Source organism: Ctenocephalides felis, unplaced genomic scaffold, assembly GCF_003426905.1.
Source record: "Ctenocephalides felis isolate EL2017-DRISC unplaced genomic scaffold, ASM342690v1 CF-g0.4_SCAFFOLD_03570, whole genome shotgun sequence".
NCBI lineage: Eukaryota > Metazoa > Arthropoda > Insecta > Siphonaptera > Pulicidae > Ctenocephalides > Ctenocephalides felis.
In genome coordinates, this window is record NW_020539724.1 from 23,347,899 (window position 1) to 23,372,415 (window position 24,517).

A 24,517-nucleotide genomic window follows, 5' to 3' on the forward strand; every position below is an offset into this window, starting at 1 on the left:
CTTGTTTTTGTTGAATAAATAAATGATATATTTCTAGAGAAATAAATTTTATATTAATAACAATAATGAAAACATCTTTTATTCAAGGAGGCTGTTTTAGTATTCAGTAATAATATTGATAATAACTGTTAATAACCAGGCAAATTCCTGGAACTTCCCGTACCGTAACGAAATGATCGAGGAATATTAAATAGTTTTTTATAAATATTGTAACATTGTCTAATATTTACAAGATATATTATATAAACTGAATCGCAAAGTTGAAATTATTTGTTTAAAGTATATTAGAGCAGAATTAAAATTAAAATCTGAATTATTTTCGATAAACAAAAAAAAAAAAAAAATTCTTAAAAAAAAAGAGTTTGAAAAAAAATTAGAAACAAATTTTTTTTTCTAAAAGCAATTATTTTGTTGAAAAGAAAGTTCTTAGAAGAATTCAAATCGGACGCTTAGTTATCTCAAAAACTGCCATTTTTTGCATATTTAGCTTTGTATCTTCGAAATAGCTGGACGTGCCTTTGCTAAAAACTAATCACCTTTTCTTCCAATCATTACAAATTGAATGTTTTTTAGATCATTCAAATCGGATACTCCGTTCTCTTAAAAACTTGATTTCTATTTTCTGCATTCTTTGCTCCGTATCTTCAAAACGTCTGGACCAAAAACTAATCAGCACATCTCCCTATCAATAGGAATCGAATGGTTTTTCAACCATTCAAATCGGTTGAACAATAACGTATGCTTTGAAGCATTCGTAGAATTAGACACAAACGATGTACGGTATTATGTTAGGCGGCAAATTTTATCACGGAATTAAGGACTCAGCAAAACAGCGATTAAATGACGTTCTACGATGCAAAATTTTGTTCTATAAAAATCTTACAAGTCTAATTGATAGAATAAAACAGTTTTGTCTCATTCACTTTTCTACTTTTTCTAAAAATCATCTTTAAAGTCCAACTTTCCTTAATATACCGGAATACGGTATTATAAAATAAAAGTACATAAAATATTGGTCAATAAATTGTCATTTATTAAATATAATAAATACAGCATTTGATTTGACAAAAAATAAATTGAAAATATTTGTTTTGTGTTCAAGGAATAACAGACATATCTATAACTTTTAAATTTGGAATATATATTCGTTGCTTTACAAAAATCCGCATTGAGTTTGTCATGGCTAATAAAATAAATAATAAATCTGGTGCATGTAACTCAGAAAAGCTTTTTGTAAAATCTATTATCTCAGAACGCAAGTGAAAATTTTAAGTGAAAAACAATTTAGTTTTCATCGACATCAGCTTCTTGCTCCTCATCAAATTCGGCATCTTCATCAGCAGTGGCTTCTTGGTATTGCTGGTATTCTGAGACCAAATCATTCATGTTGCTCTCGGCTTCAGTGAATTCCATTTCATCCATACCTTCGCCAGTATACCAATGCAAGAAAGCCTTTCTTCTGAACATAGCAGTGAATTGTTCTGAGATACGTTTGAACAGTTCTTGGATGGCAGTGGAGTTACCAATGAAAGTAGCAGCCATTTTTAAACCTCTGGGCGGAATATCACAAACGGCTGTCTTGACATTGTTTGGAATCCATTCTACGAAGTAGCTGCTGTTCTTGTTTTGGATATTTAACATCTGCTCATCTACTTCCTTCATGGACATGCGTCCTCTAAAGACGGCTGCTACTGTTAAGTAGCGTCCATGTCGTGGATCACATGCGGCCATCATGTTTTTGGCATCAAACATTTGTTGTGTGAGTTCTGGGACTGTGAGGGCTCTGTATTGTTGACTTCCTCTGGATGTGAGGGGTGCGAAACCTGGCATGAAGAAGTGGAGACGTGGGAACGGTACCATATTTACTGCCAATTTTCTCAGATCAGCATTTAATTGACCAGGGAAACGAAGGCAGGTGGTGACTCCAGACATTGTTAAGGAAACTAAGTGATTTAAATCTCCATAAGTGGGTGTGGTTAATTTTAAAGTCCTGAAGCAAATATCATATAAAGCTTCATTGTCAATACAATAGGTCTCATCTGTATTTTCTACCAATTGATGTACGGATAAAGTTGCATTGTAAGGTTCTACCACTGTGTCTGATACTTTAGGGGATGGCACTACTGAGTATGTGTTCATTATCCTATCTGGGTATTCTTCACGAATTTTTGAGATTAAGAGTGTGCCCATGCCAGATCCGGTACCTCCTCCCAAAGAATGAGTTAACTGAAATCCTTGTAAGCAGTCACATGATTCGGCTTCCTTACGAACTACATCTAAAACAGAGTCAACAAGTTCAGCTCCTTCGGTATAGTGTCCCTTGGCCCAGTTATTTCCCGCTCCACTTTGTCCAAAAACAAAATTATCTGGTCTAAAGATTTGTCCAAATGGTCCAGAACGAACAGAATCCATAGTTCCTGGTTCCAAATCTACTAGAATTGCACGAGGAACATATTTACCACCGGATGCTTCATTGTAGTAAACATTAATACGTTCCAATTGAAGATCGGAGTCTCCGTGGTAGGCACCAGTTGGGTCAATACCATGTTCATCGGAGATGATCTCCCAGAACTAAAAAAAATTAAATTCAGTAACCTTCTTCATTTATTTTACATGTTATATTAGAATCATAATAATGATATTAGATAATAGATATTGGTGATGATATTGAAATTGGGAAGTGAACTCTGTGTCATTCATGTAGCTAATTAGCTGTAGTAATGTGGGATTTGAAGCTATATTACAAGTAATTAAAAAATCAGTTAAATTTATAAAAGTCTGCCAAATGGTAGCTGCAGTCTCCAAACTGCTGAAAATTAGTAGAAAACACTTATAAATATGAAATGAAATAAAAAAGTATGGAATTTAAATGATTTTAGAAATAAGGCTGAGAAAATGTTTATATCCTGGAATATTCTAGAAAATTAAAAAGAAATCTAAGATAGTCAGATACTGGTGCATTTTTTTTAACAATTTCATCAATTTTCTATCAAAAAGACAAAAAAACATAAAAAAAGGGTCGAAAGCGTTTTGATGGTAATAGTTTGTAAAAGTTATTGTCAAAAATGCATTTTACGATTCTATAAATCCATGCATTTAGAAAAACCTAAAATAACGATCATATTAAAATTGGATCAAAGAGCATTCTGGTAATACAAATTTATGAAAATAAGTTTAGGAGTAGATTTCTTATCTCTGAAAACCTAAATATTCGGTAAGTAAAAAAATTATATATAGGTAAATAAATTTGCAAATTATTGGTACGATTCTGCCGTAAAATAGAACAATGTTATAGCAAAGCTATGCTATGTAGCGTTTTTTTATATAAAATGGTACTAAAAACTGACAAAATTCTATGTGGTTGCTGTGCAGTCAGGTGTTTAGATAGTAAAACTAACAAAGATGTCGAAGTGCATTTTTGTGATGTGACATAATAACATATGAATGAAGTTATATTTTATGTGTAAAACGTCTGTCTGCACATAGTATTTTGACAGTTTTCAGTACCATTTTATTTGCAAACACTACGTAACATAGCTTTGCCTTAATGTTGCTCAAATTTTAAGGTGATATTTAAATAATTGTAGAAAAACTATATTAAAATTTTCGTTGACTTAAAACCAATTCTGTGTTATGGTTTCTTATAATTAGAAAATATTACTTGAAATGACGCCAAGTGCCAATGTGTTTAATAAGTGCATTGAATTCTCATTGAAGCAGTTCATTCGCATATCGGGCATGTTGTATTCAACTAGTAATTCACGGGCAAATGTGTTTTAGAGTTCAAGACGAAATTTTTAATTATTATGCAAGTTAGTGCAAACCGTTATGTGTTTAATGATCAGAACAATCATGCATGAGCGCGGAAGACGTCGAGACCAACTGTAAATGCAGGCAATAAATTATAAAATTATTCTGGAATGGATGAACGGCAACTATTTTCTCGATTTTGTGACGTTGGATTAGATATGCAAGTATATCAAACATCAATGACCTGGGTAGATTGGATCCATTCACTAACAAAAGAAATTTGACTGATTTAAATTTTCTGAAAGTTCTAATAATTCTTCAAACTTGCAAGTAGCTTCTATGAACCTTTTTGTTGGCAATATGTATTTTATCAAAAAATATAAAAAAATACTGTTTTCAGTAAAATATTTTGTGTATTTATTTAATTTACAATGTCTTGTGCATTGCCTTTGCTTTAATTATTTCATACAAGACGAATATTATGCTGCATAAGGGCTCAGTAGACTATTCTGACTACATTATTCTCATGGCTTCCTAATTACTGATTATGCAATTATTAAGGATTTAAAGAACAACTATTTAAATTACTTTGAACTACAAATTCGAATTATCTGTTGAATTTAAAAGTGGCCAAATCCGCTGGGGCTCTTCTATATTCTTACTGAAAGTAAAAATTAGTCTATAAAGAACAAAATTAACAATTTTGATCTTGAAATATCAAATTTATAATTACTTAATTATAATATTTTTACAAGGGGTTTTTCTAATTAAGAAGTTTTGCGAAATCGATTGACATTTTCAAAGATTAACGATAATCCTACTCTGGGTGATTAAGTTTTGGATTTTATTAAACCGAAGTTTAATTTATTATCAGAGGACTTATGTTCAGGTTCAGAAACTCAAAATGATATTGTGTTAGACTCATATAATTATATAATATTCATCCATATAACATCGATACTTCACACATCTACAAAACTGGTAGATGAAAACGGGAGTAAGTGGCATAGTGCCTCAAGACAGTTTTAATTTTTTTTAATACTATCCATTGTTTCACACTTTAATGATTTTATTAAATTCAAACTAGAAAAATTGATGTTAAGAGCAGCTGATGAAACTATAAAAATAGGAGGAAATAAGAAAAGAAGAATTGAGAAAAAATTTCAACTCCAAATGGTACGAAAGTTGACATAAACAATGTCTATATGTATCTAAATTGCAGAAGTCACTTTTTATCATTAAAATTTCCAACATTGACTCTATTGCTAGTGCATTCACATAAAATTGTTTTTGCATTTGATGTATTCTAATACTTAATAATTTATTATTCTTTAATTTATAAATATGTATAAGTTAATATAACTTTTGTATGATTGTATTCTTTTCTTCTCTGATATAACATTGAATATTAGAGTGAAACCGAATAAAACATTTGCAGAAACTTGAAACTCTATTTATGTTGAAAATTACCTCTATCTTTTTGTTTATGTAGCAAATAATAAAAATAAACTAAAAAAATCTATACGCGTGTCAACCTAGTCACACTTTTTCAATGTTAATTAAATTACCAAAGAAACAAGTAACGGTGCCAAAAGCAAATTCGCACGGATAATTCCTTAATGTTCGTAATGAACTAAATTTTATTGATAGTTATCAATGATAACTTTGTTTCTTAGAACAATGTTATTCAGATAAAAAAATGAAAAAATCAATATAAAATTGGAAGCAACTATGATTCATAATTCGTACTAATCGTAAGAAAATCGTGTGAAGCTGATACAAATCAGAAAATCAATATTAAAATTTCACGAATACTTGAATTATAGTTCTACGAACACATAAATTGATAATGAGGTGATATATCCTAACAATCCTAAATATAACTAACTATGTACTTCTATTTATTGACGAATATGGAGAATATACAATTCGCATAATTGACGAATTTGGAACATAAATAGATTACTCAGTGGACTTTTTACTCAAATACTTATTTATAGAAGAAATTGAAATATAGTACATAATAGATATACTATGCGAAGAATCGTATAATATATATGCTTTATTTATAAAATAATTGAGTATAATGTTTATATCTCGAAAATCGCTGACTGAGAGTTTTAAAATAAATTCGACAGCAATTAACTAACAAATCATATTTTGAGTATAAATTCATAAACATCGATAAATATTTGTTATTTTAACATATAAAACATCTAAACTTTAAATCTAAGCATTAAACAAGCATGATTCGAAGATCATCATTACATAATTACCACCAAAATTCAAGTAAAAATCATTTTGGAATTATATATTTCAATAAAATGTATAAGTTTATCTATTCAATTTGTTTTCTAAAGATTTGCAAGAGAATTTCATAGATTCAGTGCCTCCAAAAATTACTCAACAATTTTTTAGTTATTTTTATCAATAATGCCTCGGCTCCTTTAAGCAAGAACGTTAGGAATTAATAAAAATTTTTTTATAATTATTCAACTTTCTTATAGCTTATAGTTAATCATCGCAAAAAATATTTTGAACTTTTGTTATAAATCAATTATGGACGTGATACCAAAAATGTTAAAATACACTTTATTTAAAATAAATATTGCAATTTGTTTCTTTCAATTAAAAAATCTTTAAATTAAAATTGAACAGAATTAGAGAATTATTGCAGAAGCAAACGAAAATCATAAATTATTTCAAACAGAACAATTTGAATAAAAAAAATGTTCCAGGGAAAACAATTAATTAAGCTCGCATAAGTAGATTTATTTTATTTTATTTTAAGATTTATTATTTTCCTTTAAATTATGGATAATGATTTTTCTTTAGCGAACAATAATAAAGGCCATTGATATTAAACAGCTTAAAAAATAAATTGTATTTTCTGATTGTCTGAATAAATAGATAATGATAATAAAAAGGTTTAAAAAATCAATAAATTTTCCTATGAGATAATAAAATATTCTGATAGAGTATTTATAAAATTACAATTAAAAAAGAGGCCAATAATTAGTTGCAAATAAATAAAAATAATAAAAATAGAGATAAAGTATGAATTTAAAACGAGATGAAATATAAATTTAATATTTTTAGAAAAATCTATAACTTTTAGGATTTTTTTTAGAAAATCGAGATAAAATATAAATTAAAAATAAATAATATGTTCTCCCAAACTTCATAAAAATATTGCTAATTTCTAAAAACTGTTTGAAAATTTATTTCGAACACATTTTTACATATATATATTGTGCAATAGTTCAAAAATTCATCTAAAAATAATAATAGTGCAATAAAAATAATAAATAATTTTATATAAAAAAGGGTAAAAAACAATAAAAGTTTCTCATAGAATGATGAAATATTCTGATTGACTATTTATAAAATTACAATTAAGAAAGGGGATAAAATTTAGATAAAATAGAGAAAAAATATAAATTTAAAATAGGGATAAAATAAATTGAACATTTTTAGAAAATTCTATTCTTTATTTGTTTTTTTAGGAAATAGAGATAAAATACTATTTTTCTCAACATTGGTGAAAATCAAAATAAAAGTTCATTTTCACTTTATTTTTATAAACTGTTTGAAAACTAGATAACGCAAAATGAATAGATTTCGAAAACATTTTTTCCTTTCATCTAAATAAAATAATAATTATAAATTAAAAATTCAAAAATAATTTGATATAAAATAGCTTAAAAAATAATTAATGTTTCTCACACGATGATTAAAAAGTTTGATTAACTGTTTATAAAATTACAATTTAAAAAGATACTTCAGTTGAAAATAAAAATAAGATATAATTTTCAAGTAGATTAAATAAATTTCTCAACTTTGATAAAAAATTTCATTTTGTACTAATTTATAAGTAAAAATCGCTTGAAAATTAGGCTACACATAATGAGCAGAAACACACAATAGAAAATAGAAAAGTCTAAAGTTTAGATTTTTTTAGAAAATAGAGATAATATATAAATTTAAGCATAATTTTTCAACATTGATAAAAATCAAAAACATAAGTTGATTTTTGCTAATTTCTAATTTTTAACTGTTTGAAAATTAGACAAGCCCAAAATGAGTAGATTTCGAAAACATCTCTACATACATACTTTGAGATAGTTCAAACAAACTTTCATCTAAATAAACACTCATTTATAATTTGAATAAATAAAATAAGACTTTAAAACGTGATTTTCATTAACGTCACTGGCAAGTAACACCGCTTGTCATTCACAATCTTATCACACCAAAATTAAGTGATATAAATTAAGATATGTGTAAATAGAGCTCATAAAAGTGATAGTCGACGGTAGTCCTAGGAGTCATTCTAGGATAAGATACTAAAATAATTTACTGGATATATTTTCACACCACATGTACTTTAGTTGATATATATATATATATATTTTTTTAAATAATTCCAATGAATGACCCCCAAGCTGCACTGAACTTCACAATTTCATCACCAAAATTCATATCACCACAAATCACTAAAATTCACTATTATCACTAAAGGAAACTATTATTACCATTAAAGGAAACTCACCTTGGCGCCAATTTGATTTCCGCATTGTCCGGCTTGGATGTGTACGATTTCCCTCATATTTGTTTATTATTTTTTTTAAAGAAATTAATAAATATTTATTTATCTCTTCTTGTTCACTTGAAATTTAACTTTTTCTTGAGTTAATTGTTTTGTTCGCAAGCTCGGAACAACGACTGCGCCGGCTGGCGATGGTTCAACCGTTTTTGTAGTCGGGGAGACACCGGCACGCCCAACGGAGCGTTCTTATTGGACACAATACACTGGTGAATATGCGAAGAACAGGGGTGGGTTGTGCAGATTGTTGCACATTTGTAACGAATTATGTTTTTACTTTTCGTAGGGTAAGTTATAGTAATTGCAAAAATATCGAAAAATAATTTTTTTTGCATATGTTTACGTTTCAGAGGTTTCTGAGCATTTTGGCTAAATTATAAAAAATGGATGTATGTGTGTGTGTATGTGTGTGTATGTATGTATGGATACAATGTTTCATTTATTCGATTCCTATTGTTAGGGAGATAAGCTGAATAGTTTTTGGCAAAGACAGGTCTGGCCGTTTCAGAGATGCGGAGCAAAGAGTGCAGAAAATAGAAATCGAGTTTTTTGAGAGAACAGAGCATCCGATTTGAATAATCCATAAAACATTCAATTCGTAATGATGGGGAATAGTGGTGATTAGATTTTGACAAAGGCAGGTCTAGCCGTTTCGGAGGAACATAGCAAAATGTTCAAAAACAGGCAGTTTTTGAGAGAACTAAGCATCCGATTTGTATTATTCAAAAATAAACTCCTCTATCCTCTATCATATATTTTGTCTATAAATGAAAGTTATAGTGTTTATAATAATCTATTTGAAAACATTTAATATTCTTCGAATATTTCATACGGTACGGGAAGTTCCAGCAATTTGCCTTAAGGCACGATGCCATACACTACTATTAACTTCCCGTAGGGTAAGTTATTGTAATCGTCCAAAAATCGAAATTGAGAATTTTTACAATTTTTTTAATTTCGTCCACGTTTTCGGCCGCACGAATCAACCGATGGTTCAAAAAACATTCGATTCCTATTGATAGGGAGATGTGCTGATTAGTTTTTGACAAAGGCAGGTCCTACCGTTACGGAGATATGGAGCAAAGAGTGCAGAAAATAGAAATTTTTGAGAGAACGGAGTATCCGATTTGAATGATCTAAAAAACACTCAATTTGTAATGATGGGGAATAGTGGTGATTAGATTTTGGCGAAGGCAGGTTCAGCCGTTTCGGAGAAACGGAGCAAAATGTGCAAAAAATGGCAGTTTTTGAGAGAACTAAGCATCCCACTTGAATGATTCAAAAAATAAGCTCCTCTCTCTTATATTTTGTCTATAAATGACAGTTACAGTGTTAATAATAACCTATTTGAAAACATTTAATATTCTTCGAATATTTCATGACGGTACGGTAAGTTCCAGCAATTTGCCTTAAGGCAGATACACCTCTATTAACTTTCCTTAAGGTAAGTTATTGTAATCGTTAAAAGTCGCATTTGAAAATTTTTGCATACCTTCACGTTTTGAAGGTTTCTGAACATTTTGGCATACCTTAGAAAAAGTGAAGGTGTGTATGTATGTGTGGATACAAATTTTTGTCCACGTTGTCAAGCGCACGGATCAACCGATTTCAACGATTCAGAAAACTTTCGATTTCTATTGTTAAGGAGATGTGCTAATTAGTTTTTGACAAAGGCAGATTCATCCGTTTCGAAGATATGGAGCAAAGAGTGCAGAAAATTCGAGTTGTTGAGAGTAATGATGGGGAATAATAGTGATTAGACTTGGCGAAGGCAGGTCCAGCCGTTTCGGAGAAACGGAGCAAAATGTGCAAAAATCATTCAAAAAAATAAGCACCCAAATCTTATATTTTGCCCAGTGATGTTATGCTAACATTTTTTTCCCGAAACGCAAAAATAATAAACCGATTCAAAAACCGGTTCTTATGTTTGTTCCGGTTCCGTTCAAAAAGGACATAAACAAAAATCATTACAAAACCCATTTTGTGAATATATATGTATGTTAATTACAATAATAGGAACGTTTAATAAAACTTAGTTAAAATAAAAATGACAAAATTCACTTATCAAATCATGTTGAAGTTATGGTGTTTATAATAATCTATTTGAATACATTTATTATTCTTCGAATGTTTCATTGGGGTACAGGAAGTTCCAGCAATTAGCCTTAAGGCACGATGCCATACACCACTAGTTTTCATTTAATTTCTATAAAAAAGACTAAATATCGGGTAAGTGGCCAGAGCAGCTAGTCCTAAAAAAAGGTCGAAAGTATATTTTGCCGTTTTGAGGAGCCTGATGTCAAGCGGTAGTGTAGTGGCAACGATTGTCATTTGCTATCTACCTATAGCAATATATTTTCTAGTGAAAATTATTCGGCAAGATATACTTTCAAATTGTAGACTATATTATAAGTAAATTCGAGTAAAATATTCGACATATTACAGAAATTATAATAATAAAATTTATAACTCAGAGATGAGACAACTGTTTGAGATATAAAATTAGCCCAATAGCTTATAGAGCTCTTAATTTATAATTGCTGTTCAAAAACAATAAAAAAATCTATAAACGCGGATGTACAAGCATGTGGATATAATTGTAAATATTTCCAACCTTTACGCTCCAGACTTTTTTTTTTAAATATACCAGTAACTCGAATATACTTTTTTGCAAACTCATACTTTTTTTTTAGAAAAATTTAGAAAAAAAATTAATGAAAAAACCTGGTCTAATTTGATGGTGCATAGTGGCGACGACTATGGGGCTTTCTTATTTGTAATTATACATCTCTACTTACCGCATATTGATCCTTTGCACTCGAAGAGCAACAATATGTTGGAACGGTGCATTTTCTAGCGAAACATATAGGAGCCAATACTCCGATAAAATAGAGAAAAAAATATGCCAACGCTATGTTATAGTTCTATCTCATGATTTAGTAGTAAAATCCGTTAAATACTTTGTATTTGCTGTGCAATCAGGCGTTTTCCACAAAAAATCTAACTCACGCATTTGTTATCAAGAACACATTAGGAAGATGCACTTATGATGAACTTGTTTTTTTGGCATTTGTTTAGGTAGGTTAGTATTTTAAGTTTTATGTGTGAAACGCCGTAATGTGTGCAGTACACAGATTTTTAACAGTTTGTTACTACCAATTTATTCGAAGACAGGACCGTAACATATCATTGTCCTAACATTTCTATTTTATCAGAGAATTGGCCCCTCTAACTAAAAAATTCACAGTTTCGATATATTGTCACCATTCGAATGCAAAAGTTAAGCATTTGGCAAAAAGAGGTGTATTATTTCATATAAGAAACTTTATCGACTGACGCATGTATATATTATGACATATTTTAATTCTGCCATCAAGCAGAAAACTTATAATATAATTAATATTATTATATTGTAACGAATATAATAATATTCTGTAATGTTGACCTCATTGACATACCTCATTCGTGCTCCGTTGCGACCTTAGGCCATCCCATCTTAGTAAGGACTATGGATCTCTAGGTTTTATATTCATCTCAAAGTGCTTGATATCAAGCAGTAGTGACATATGTTTTACTTGAAAATATAGACGACAATATGTTTCCAAGTCAAAGTAGTCATTCCCCGACATTGCTACAACAAATTAAAAAAATATCAGTATTAAAACAAATCTAAAAATAAACATATATATTTGGTTAAACATTGCCTTCTAAAAACCAAATGCAGCGTTATTAGGAAGTCAATACAATAAATTTATAGGAAACATGGAAGTAGAAGTTACGCATGAATAAAAGCATGCATATAAGTGTTAATAAACATTAGGAATAAAATAGTTATAGTTTTAATAAATATTAGAAGGAAGGGGAATCACAGATTTTCTGGTGCCCTCACATCATGAACCGGCCATCGGGCAGACAACCGATTTTTATTATATATATTCACCGAAAAATATGTTTTAATTTTTTTTTTATGACAACGCATCGAAATAAATGTACCTGATTATTTATATGTACCTAATTATTTACATTTACTACATTTACTTGATATGTGATACAGAGTTTATTAAGTTTTAACAAGTGTTGATACCAGATAAAGCATGTTTTGTTATTAAAGTAAGAATGTAGAGAGTGCAATGTTTTATAAATCTTTACATTAAATGTTTCTATGATTTATTAATATTTTACAAAACACGATTACATATACCATAAAGAATAACGGCTATACACTTGCATATGAAAAACCTAAAAAATATAGATAAGTTAATAATCTTAGTATTCATAACACAAAATTGAAGAAAAAGATTTTAGAGAATCTATATATAAATATAATAAACAAAAGTTTATATTTACACCTATAAAACAATTCCAATTATTATAAAGATAAAAGTTATGTTATGTTTTTAAAAAATAATGAGGTTTGTCTACGTTTTGAGACCTTATTTGACCCATCTTCAGTGTATTAACGGACAAATAATTTTATAGAAAAACATAAAACTATAAAAGACATGTATATGTGTCATATTTATAAAATAGAATTGCTTCATAACTGTCTATTACATAATAAAATTGTTGCCTCCTAAAAGTTGACTGAAAGAAAATCTGGTACTAATACTAACTATTATTTCATTTACTTTATCTAATTAAAAAAACAACTAGAAAAATATGGCATGAGAATGATATAATAATAAGATAATTTGATGACAGAGAGAGAAAAATAGAAACCTGGAATAAATTTTGGTGAAAAGGTTTATGAAAATAAATAAAATATTTGTTTAAATAAATTTAGCATTATTCAAGGCTGTATATGAACCAAAGTTCATGAAAGCACAGCCAAAATGATAAGCCCGAAATAGTTTCTTTGCATGGTCAACCCTGGACTCTGAATAGTCACAAATTCGGCTAATAAGCCCTCAAGATACAGCATAATTGTCAAAACAACTATTCACATCTAAGTATTGTCAACTCCAAGGCGATAATTAATATTATTATATCATTCTTCAACAATTTTAACTTATTTAAATTCAACAAAATTTCTTACATCGTAACAGAAGGAGTTTCAATGGACATCTGTTTGCACAGATGGTCAGATGGACACGAGGCGACGTTGCAGTCTATAGCGATTTTTTGTGGTTTCTTGGTATTATGTAATTATTTTGATTAACAAATGTTTATGTAACTAATGATGATTATCAAAAATGTATAAACAAATGGAAAAGAACACTATTCAAAATTATTAGTAATGAAATAGAATACGCCAACCCACCAAATGCAAGCAAGCAAACCATTAAATTTGATAGGTCAAAATTATTTTTTTGTGTGTTTTTGGTATTGCGCTATTATTTTGATTGACAAATATTTATGTACTAAATCACGCTTATTAAAAAAGTATAAGAATTAAAAGAATTTTTGCTAAAAATACTCCATCCCGTCAAATAAAATTTACACCAACTAATTATCATGTATCTTCGATTTATACTAGACTTGAGTTTGTAGATCAATCGTATTACTATACATATTATGAGTGATTCTATAACGAATTATTTTGACATATTTTTTGGCATATTTTAATTATAGTTACATGTACTAACTCAACTTATTAAGCAATATTAAACACCTGGCTAATAGAAATGAATAAAATAGATTTTAATTTATTGCAAAATTTTCCTGATGCAAAAATTTGCAGGATTAAAGTGGTTTTATTTTTATAATTTTGGACAGCTACATTAACTATGGATTTAAATGAAAGCATCCTCATGGTTATTTGGTTTCACAAAACCATAATTACCTTGTCCATACTCGCAACGTTTTCATGCAACTTATCCAGTAATGAAAAATAAGAATTAAACTTGGAAGAAATGGTTCATAATTAAAAGTATCTTATATCAATTTAATAAAACAATGCTTGGTGATTTCAGAATATGCTAAAGTGTTCATATTTTTGAAGTAAATCTTCTTTAGGGTGTAAATCCGTACAAAGGCAACGGAAGTGCGTTACGGCCGAGTCGAGTGCCAATGATTCGTTATTCGCCCTCGATGATATCATTCTTATACGGGCCGATTGTGATTAGTCGTCGAGTCGTCGTGTTTGTGAATAGAGATCTGTCGTCGAAAATCGGCATAGATAAATAAACATTTATAAGTTACATCGTAGTACAAATCTTGATTTAATAAAAAATGCTTGAATCAAAAGAATATTTTACCCTGTTCCTTGAAAATAATAAAACAAATTAAACATTTGTGTCGTGAAATAAACGTAAGTTCATTGATTAGAAATTATTTCTATAATATTCGTAGTCTCTATAAATCTTTGAAGTTAGGAAAATATTTTTTAGGCAAGACAGATATTGCAGCTGTTCAAAGAATGAGATTATCGCCAGCGAAAAAGTAAAAAAATACAAGCAGTCAATGAATGTACGTTAATTTTAATTACATGAAGTTCTTCAAACACAATTACATGATGAGTGAAGTTGCAAAAACAATATTTGTTTAAACGTTGTTAACATAACACACTGTGTGAACGAATATTATAGAATTTATTGATCAGCAATTACTTTATTTCTCAAAACATTATTCAAAATTGTTATATGATGTATTTATTTTTACTTAAATGCCATCTTGTACAGTAGCAAATAAGTTTTACTTCAATCGCGTGTGAACCTTACGCGCATTCCTTTTTTTTAATTTTTGGCATAAAACATATATCAAAATTATTTTGAATAAGACAATTACTTTGCTTTAATTTAAAAAATTAAAAATTATAATATCCTTTTGTTAGAAACTGATAATACAGATTCTGCGGAAATAGTGCTGAAAAGCCCATTTTATTGCCAAAAAGAGTATTTTTCGAAATCTATGGGTTTTGTACCACTAAATAGAAATTATTGAAATTCTTACAAGATTCACAATTATAACATACCAGTAAATATTTCAATTATTTGAGCAAATTATTCGAATTTTCAGTTGATAAATTTAAAGGATAATATTTTAATTAATGCAAGGTTTTATAATAATGTACATAAAATTTTTATAGCAAAAAACTTAAAAATTACTAATAACTATTAACATACTTTTAAAATTCACAGTTTAAACAAATAGGTTTGACTATAAGCAGTTATTTCAATTATTGGAGTAAACTTTTCTAATTTTTAGTTAGAATTTTAGTTTATAGTTCTAATTAGAATTTAAGTCCATTGATTACAGGAAACTGTACAAAAAAACATAATTTTGATATTGATAAACTTAAAAATCAGAAAATCTATCGAATAAGAGTATTGTAAAATATCTAATCTTTGTGCAGTGTAAATATAAATTTGTAATATGAAGTTTACTTATAGTTGAAAAAAATTAAATGTCAAAAATCTTAAAACTAAATTAAATAAAATTTTAATATATCAGCATCTTAACATTTTTCTGTATATTTGTTTATAATATGGGTAGATCGAACTTTTTATCTTAAGTCACCATGTAACACACGACTACTTAATATGTAACAATATTTACTCGAATGGACTGAATTTAAATGTTTAAGACTTTCTCTGAAGAGCCGTGTGCCGTGGGAGTAGGTCAATATGTGAGTAAACAAAACAATTATTAAAAAATATTTGAAAAGCATTGTTAAAAAAAATATATGCGATGTTTATATTAGGCTATAATTAAACAAATTTAGTTTGTTTTAGAGAAATAAGTATACATAAAACTTATTTCTTTATGACCGACAATTCAATTTCTTTTGAATTTTAAAACAAATTTTCATTAACTAAATATGATAATTAAAAAAAAACTAATAATACAAGAGTACCTGTCGGATGTACACAAAATAACTAAAATAAAACTATACTATAAATAAAACTAATTAATTTGATTGCCAATTGATATTTTTTAAACACTCTTATTATATATGTAAATCATTTACAGTAAATGTATCAATAAAATTTATCACAAACATACATATTTAATAATAAAATTATTATTAAACTGCATGAACAAACCAAAAGCCAAACAAGGCATTTACATCCATTTACAGCCTAAAAGTGCGGCCCATAATTCCAAACTTTAACGAATTTTTATAATTAAAGTGCTTTTCGTAAGCCTATGCTTTTGGATGTTTTTTGGATCATAAATTATGTGCAAATTTCATTAAATTTGTCAAAAAAAAAAAAATTCAACAATTTCTTACGAAGAAACGGCGCGATTGATCTTTACTAAAACTTAATTAGCACGATTCCCAACTGATATTGTCCGAACAGTCATTGATTTCAACTTCTAAAACTTCCAGCCAATTTTCAAAATAGATTCAGAATTTTCAGCAAAAATGCTGACAAAAATATTAAATAAGAAACTGTTCGGCTGATCCTTGCGCAAAACTAATCAATGCGAATTCTTACAGAGTTTCATCAAATGGTTTTTAAACTTCTAAAATCGGTTCTGCCGTTTTAAATAAAACACCTACAAAAGGCCAAATTTTGGCTCACACTCACACTTTATCTAATTTTGTTGTCAAACGTTTCAGAATGACTTGATTGCCAAGAAAACAATATTGGAAAATAGGATTTTTTGGCAAGAAAAAACTTCTCTTTTCAGGAGTTAATAATTGAATTCCAAACTATTTGGTAAAAAATACCAAAGTATTTTACTTATTTTTGTATTATATTATTTATATGTGCTTAAAAAGATCTATTTTTATATATATATATTCATTTAAACAATAAGTAAAATATTTGTTTATGCTAATGCATAAGAATGTGAAGAATATTTTACTGAAAATTTAAATTAACAATTTTAATAATTAGAACAATAACAAAATTCAATCATACGCATAATCATAATAGTAGATAATGTTTTATCAATTTAGTTTATCATCGGCAATGATATTCTTTGTTTTTTTAATTATCATATTTAGTTAATGAAAATTTGTTTTAAAATTCTAAAGAAATGGAATTGTCGGTAGATAAGATAACAGAGTATGATTACCAAAATATTTTGTTCATTAAAATTATTCGGTAATGAATCTAATCAATTTAATTAAACAACAAATATGATTTCTGTCCATTGAAAACCCATCGTATAGAATTTTGATGTTATTCTTTTTTGTAGTTTATGAATACTGGAAATATTACAGATATTAATTGTTTTTGCTGTCTCATGAATGTTGTATTGTTATATATATATATAGAAAAATAAGAATGTTTTATGATAAATAATTTCTACCTTATTTAATAATTAAATATTCGGAAAAATAAGACCAACCGACTGCATTATTGAATTAACTTTACGAAAGCAATATAGTAACAGTTCTCTATAAGTTTTTGGAGTTAGAAACCCATCTATCTACTATTAAAAAAATGTGTTGAGTTTTCAATTTTATGTCTTTCGTATTGGTTCATTTTCAAATTAAATCCAATATTTTTAAACATGCGCACACAAATTTTGCTTTTTTCAATTAGTTATGAAAAGACGAAAGTTCTTCAAGGAAAGTGGATTGAGATAAAAGCAAAATCTTTTGAAATTTTAATGGCTAACTATGAAAAAACTTATGCAAATTAACAGAAATTAGTATTGAAATTGATTGATTTTGAAAATTGGCTCGGGGGATTTCAAAGAAAGCTTAGACTAAAGGACAGCTTTATTTTCAGAAATTATAATAAAGTTCTCATACTACTCATAAAAATCATGGAAAATATAATATTGTACTAAAATGAAAATCTGCATAATGTATTAATGAAGTTATAATTAACATCTAAAAATTAATTTAAATCAACCAATCCAATAATTTTAATTATTATTTTCAACAGAAGAAATCAAAAGGTCTGCACAAAGTGTTAAAAGAATGTGCAGTTAAAACCCTATAATTCAATTTAGCTTTTGAAATAATATAAAACGAATGAAATTCAATTCGCAACTGTTCTAGTATTTAATAATTACAAATTGTCGTCTTCTATTAATTTATACAACTGACAATAATGCTCGTAGACATAATTGGGCAATTCTCGAACGAAAACAATACTGTGGAAACGAATTGATTGAAGTGGGCATACTATCCTTCTTTGTATTATTCTTATATGACATCACTGCAGACTATTATCGTATTTAGATGACTCAACATCTAAACTTTTGAAATAATTTTATTACGGGATACCAGGGTAAATAGATGAAAGTAATTTGATTCATATTTTATAAGGAAATTTGGTTGTGGGTGTAAGAAGATCATTATTAAGCCAATTAGAACACGGCATAGAACTATAGGAATTCGCTTCCAAATCAATCCGACATCAGCACAAGTCATTCAAACAAGTACAAAAGCCTCGTTGAAGATTACCCCAACTCTCTTGCCGAAGAACTATGCCAGAACGCTAGTAGGAATTCTTAATTAATCTTCAATTAATTGATAAGATAATTTTGTATTTTTAAAAACTCAAGTTGTCTTTTCTGATTTGATTTATAAAAGCAAATTTCTGCATATCTTTACATTTAAAAGGATTCTGGACATTTTGGCATACCTCAGAAAAAATGGATATATGTTTGTGTGTATGTTTGGATACAATTTTTCTTCCACAATTTCGGGCGCACGAATTAACCGATTGGAATGATTAAAAAAAAAATTCGATTCCTATTGATGCGAAAATGTGCTGATTAGTTTTTGGCGTAGACGGGTCCAGTCGTTTCGAAGATATGGGGCAAAAAGTGCTAAAAATGGTAATTCAGTGTTTGAGAGAACGGAGCGTCCGATTTGAATGATTCAAAAAAACATTTTGCTTATATTGACAAAATGAAAAATATATTAAATTTTTGGAAAGGCAGGTCTAACGGTTTCAGAGATACAGAAGAAAAAGTAAAACTTACACTACGGGAAGTTATCTGAAAATGCATTTTGCGGTCAAAAATGATCATTGGACATATATTCAATACATTTTCAGATATTTTATAAAAAAAATAGAAAAGAGTATTAATTTTGTTACAATTTTTTGGGCCCCGTACCAAGATTTTTAATTTTTATTGCTCACTTGTACGGTTCGTGTAATTTTTTATTTGTGGTAGGAGTTCTAACTCGGAAACAAATGCGTACGTGATTTCATATTTAATCCTTAAATTGAAATGAAAGATCGATGGAACTAATCGTCTCTTTATGAAACCAGTATGTAAATAAATTCTGTCGGTATAAGTATAACAAATGATTCGTTATAATCTTCACTGGCTTTTTCATAGAAGATAGAAGCAAATGTACAAATTTTCATTGGCTGAGAATCTCAAATGTGTTATAATTCATTTAGTAAAATTATAAAATAACATTACACTTACATGAATTATAATAAAGTGCTATATTCTAATAATTCATTTAGTAAAATTATAAAATTACATCACAAATACTTGCAGTTTACTAAAAATAAATCAATTTACATCGTTCATTCGAATTCGGCTAATTTTCTCTATAACCCACCTACCGGCCTACCGTGCCTGCCGGTGTGATCAGATAGCGAAAAAGAATATCCGCAGAATACAACACGTACGTGGGGTATTGATTATCGCTTACAGAACCAGTGCTTTCTTCTTTATATTATGCATAGAAATTGACTCACAAATCACGATAGGCCAAATACAAATACAACTACAATCTCAACATTATTGCCTAACCAATTGACTTTTGGAAGTTTTTATTCAGAGTACCGGGTCTCAATTAAAATTAGTTGTGCATGGAATCGTGCCTTAAGGCAAATTGCTGGAACTCCGAGTACTCAAAATGAACTTTTTGAAGAAACCTTAAATATTTTGAAAACGTTGAAAAAATTACATTTCTATGAATTTTAAAATTAAAAAAAAAATTGACTTATTCGAAAAAATTAGAATTCTTTTTAAATCATGATTTTTTTTTTGAATATTTTGAACTTTTTTTAAAAAAAAATCGTGCTGCGTGGCTGTTTTATAGAAGGAATATCGAAGCGCGTAAGCGCCGCATCGCTGTCTTAAGGAGAAGTAAACAAAATTTATACTTATTTTTAAAATCTCTATGAAATATCTGACAATTTGATGTACATGTGCCTAATGATCATTTTTGACTGCAAAATGGCTTTTTTTACTTTTTTTACACGAAAAAATAAACAAACAAATCTACCGTCAACCCAATTTTTCGTACTTTTACGCATATTTCGCATGCATGCATTTAAAATACATAAAATATTATTGTTTCTATTATTAACTTTCCGAAGGAGAAGTTTGTTAATTTTACGTTTTCTCGACGTTTCAAGTCATTCTGAATCGAATGAGAGCAAATTTTGAAAACAACCTGTGTGTGTGTGTGTGATTAAGTGTGGGTATGTGTGTATAAAGATTTCTCAAAAACGGCTGGACCACAAAATTTAAAAGCAGATCGATGTATCTCGACAAGGTTTAGCATCGATTAGTTTTGCACAACGATCGCTCGAGCCGTTTCTTTGTACTTTAAAAAAAAGTGAAATTTTTCGTCTACGTTTTAGCCAACAATTTTGAATCCATTTTAAATCGAATCGAAATTAAAGACCACTTTGTAACAATTTTGCACTTGACAGCAGTGTATCTGGCAAGGATTCCACTTAAAAATGTTGTTATTTCGTATGATTATTAAAAACGTAATAAATCTATTGAAAATTTATTTTACTATTACATAAACTAGTTTTAGTAGTAGCAAATTCGAATTTTATTAATATTTGTTCTGGATTATTTTAACCAACAAAAAACAAGCAACATCTGAACATATTTTTATAGTTATTTCAATTTTACTATAACTTTTATATATTTAGTTCAAATTTACATTGTGATTATTAAATAGATTAATCTAATTACAATAATAAAAAAGTTTTTAAAATTGTTTCTTCTAATTCACATTGCGTTCTTCTATAAAGCACAAAGCTTAATCCCATGATATACAGAACTATGATGAAAGCTGTACATAAAATGTATGTGCAACAAAATAAAAAAAATTCTTAGATAATTAAATAATTCAATCAAAATAATTTAATATAATTTTAATCATTATTGGATGGAAATTTAATACAAACAATACGTAAATATGCATCGGGATAGCGACACAAGCATAAATTGTCATTTATGAAGATAATATTTTTTGAATGTGCAGACTCTGAGGTGTGACCTTTACCATACATACAGAAGATATATATATATATATATATATATATATCTTAATGCTTGTGTATTTGTATGAATATGTCCATATATTTAATAACCATATATAGACATTTCATCATGCTCTATATGGTACAGAGAAAATCGCATGCTTGCATTTTTTTACATCTTATTTGAATGCAAATAGGTCACGTTATAAAATATAAATACTACAAAGTAACCAATCTTGCAATTATTATTCTTAAAGATGGTTTCCGCATTTTATTATAAAGTAGATGTTAATTATTATAAAACAAAGTATATATAAAATGTTAATTATTATAAGACAAAGTATATATGAAATGTTGATTATTTTAAAACAAAGTATATATAAAATCTATAATTGGTATTTAGTATATGATGTGTATGTACTTTAAAAAAGAATGTATTAATTTATGCTTAGTTCGAGTTGAACAATATAACCTAAGTCTGCGCATATAGATGAAAATTAAAAATTGTTAACATATCACGAAAAAATAAACAAACATATCTACACGCAATCCAATTTTTCGAACGATCGCTTGAGCCGTTTCTTTGTACTTAGAAAAAAAAAGTGTGAAATTTTTCGTCTGTATTTAGTTCTTGAATGAAGATCATATTTACCATTTTTCAGGAGCCCAATATAAACCTAACTAAATAAAAATCAAAATTTTATAATTGAAGTTTCATATCGTTATTGTCTCATTTTAATTGCTTTGTAATATATTCCCTCTTCTAATCTTTTATTACTTATATATAGTTCTTTGGTTTATAAATTTATAGAAGGATTCTTGTGAAATCATGATTTAAGTAGTTGGTATGAGACCAGTACTCTATCGTAACATACCAAGTAAATCGTCTAGTTTTAATTTTAACAAACGTCAAAAAAACTACTCATTTTCTCAAACTTTGATAAATTTTTTAAAATTAAACCACTTGTCTTAAGGCCGTAACATTAAGTAAGTTCTATAAGACCATGATATATATAGCCAAAAAAGTTCCATAAAAATCGGCTTGAATTTTTTTCAAACGGCTCGATAGATTTTCAACTAAAAATAATCAGTATCATTCCCAACTAATATCTTTCAACAGTTTTTGATTTTTTAAAAGTCGATTCAGCAGTATAAGCTTGGACGAAAAGTTTAACTCTTTTTCCAAATTATAAAGAAACGACTCGGCAGGTCGTCTCACAAAACTGACAAACGACAATCCTCATCGAAAAACATCAAATGGTTTTTAAGTTTCTGAAATCGGTTTAGGCGCTTTTGAGCAAACGTCGATGAAAGGTCTAATTTGCCAAATTTTGACAAATGCCAAAAAAACGATACTAATTTTTGCAAACTTTTTTTTTAAACGAATTTTTAAAGTTAAACGAGTTGTCGGGCCGTAATATTTTAGTATGATCTAGAAGACTATGATATGACCGTCAAAATAATAATAATAAAAATCGACGCAATTTTTTTTAAACCTTTATTACAAGAAAACGGCCCGGCCGATCTCTACCAAAAATTAATCAACACCAATATCTTTCAAACGGTTTTTGAATTTTCAAAATCGATTCCGAACTGCGGACTAAAACGTGGACGAAAAATGTTTCACTCTTCTGCTACTTACGAAGAAATGGCTTGGCCGATCGTCGCACAAAGCTAACAAACAATAGAGATACATCCTCATCGAGATTTAAATTTTTGAAATCTGTCCAGCCGTTTTTGAGGAAACGTCGATTTACGGCAAAAAATCGGTTCACACACACACACACATACTTTTTCTAAATTTGGTCTCATTTGATTCAGAATGGCTTGAAACGTCGAGAAAACGTAAAATTAGCGAATCGGATTTTTTGACGAAAACATAAACTTCTCCTTCGGAAGTTAAAAATAGAAAATAGTAATATTTAAGATCATAAAGTTGAACAAATAAACGCATTCGTTAAAAAGCTGTACTTCATTTAATAAAATTAAGACAAAAATAACATGATTTTATTAACGATTTTCTGAGACTATAATTTTTCTTAACATTCTATATTCAAAATTTAATGTTTAAGTATGATAACTTTTTATTTTCTTGACCTATAGCAGAAACTAATAGGATTTTTTTTAACATATTTTATGTCAAAACGTAAACCAGCGCAAGTTGCTTAAACTATTTGTGAAGCTATTATCATCAGGACTTTTGTTATAGTTTATATATGTTTGCCTGGAACTATATTTATTTCATAATGAGTTATAGCTAAACGCTACGATAAGAATCGAGATCATTTTTATATTTTATTGTTGATTTAGTTCATAATTAGATTTTAATGCAAATTAAACATGCAAAGTTCATTTGTTAAATCGATGCCAAAAACTCTGTCAACCATATGACTTAATAATAACTTGCTTTTTATTGTCGTGAGCTATTACCATAAATACGTTGTATACTTAGAAGTCTATAAGCGTATTTGAATTTATTTAATAAAGTGGTTCGATGGAGAGATATCGCCGAAATTTTGGGACAAACAAATAAACACACAATGTATCTAATACTATATAGGGTAGAAAGGCGCTTGAAGGACCGCGGGTAAAAAGGACCACCATCATTATTTGAAAAACAGAAAAGTATAGAATTTTTTACCAATACTTTTTAACAACCAAAAGAATATAACCAGCCATCACCTTCATTCTATCAGGCGATAAACGACCATGTAACAATAGCCATAATTTTTTTTTCGTTGGTACTTTTTTATTTAGATCTTTTTTATTTAGTTTATTATACCCAAATATAATTTTTATTAAATTGTTTTATAAGATGTATAGCTATTTTCAAATTAGATTCAGCAGTTTTTTTCATAAAACTGTCTATAAAAGTTGTCTATATATGGGTGGAGTAAAAAGCACCAACTAAATCTTTACATTGGCAAAGGTGTAGACTATAAGAAATAATTAAGTTAGAAAAACAAATTTTCAAGAGATAAATTAAATTACTACTTATTCCAACTGTGCTGATAAAATTTCTGACGAAATACCAGATCAGAGTTATATACAGTGTGATAAT

The 24,517-nt window shown here is 28.3% G+C and overlaps 2 protein-coding genes across 2 annotated transcripts in view; both read right to left on the reverse strand.

The window, feature by feature from the left end:
• The window catches only part of LOC113382938 (F-box only protein 28-like), a 63,551-nt gene that overhangs the window by 14,177 nt on the left and 24,857 nt on the right, over window positions 1-24,517 (reverse strand). Inside the window, exon 2 of the mRNA XM_026621194.1 lies at window positions 11,815-11,987. The gene's annotated coding sequence lies outside the window, so the exon portion shown is untranslated. The remainder of the gene's footprint in view (window positions 1-11,814; window positions 11,988-24,517) is intronic.
• On the reverse strand, window positions 1,169-8,393 carry LOC113382936 (tubulin beta-1 chain). The gene is made up of 2 exons (XM_026621191.1): window positions 8,303-8,393; window positions 1,169-2,571 (listed from the first exon to the last, which is right to left on the reverse strand). Exons 1-2 carry the CDS (start codon window positions 8,357-8,359, stop codon window positions 1,285-1,287), a joined length of 1,344 nt encoding a protein of 447 aa, XP_026476976.1. The 5' UTR covers window positions 8,360-8,393; the 3' UTR covers window positions 1,169-1,284.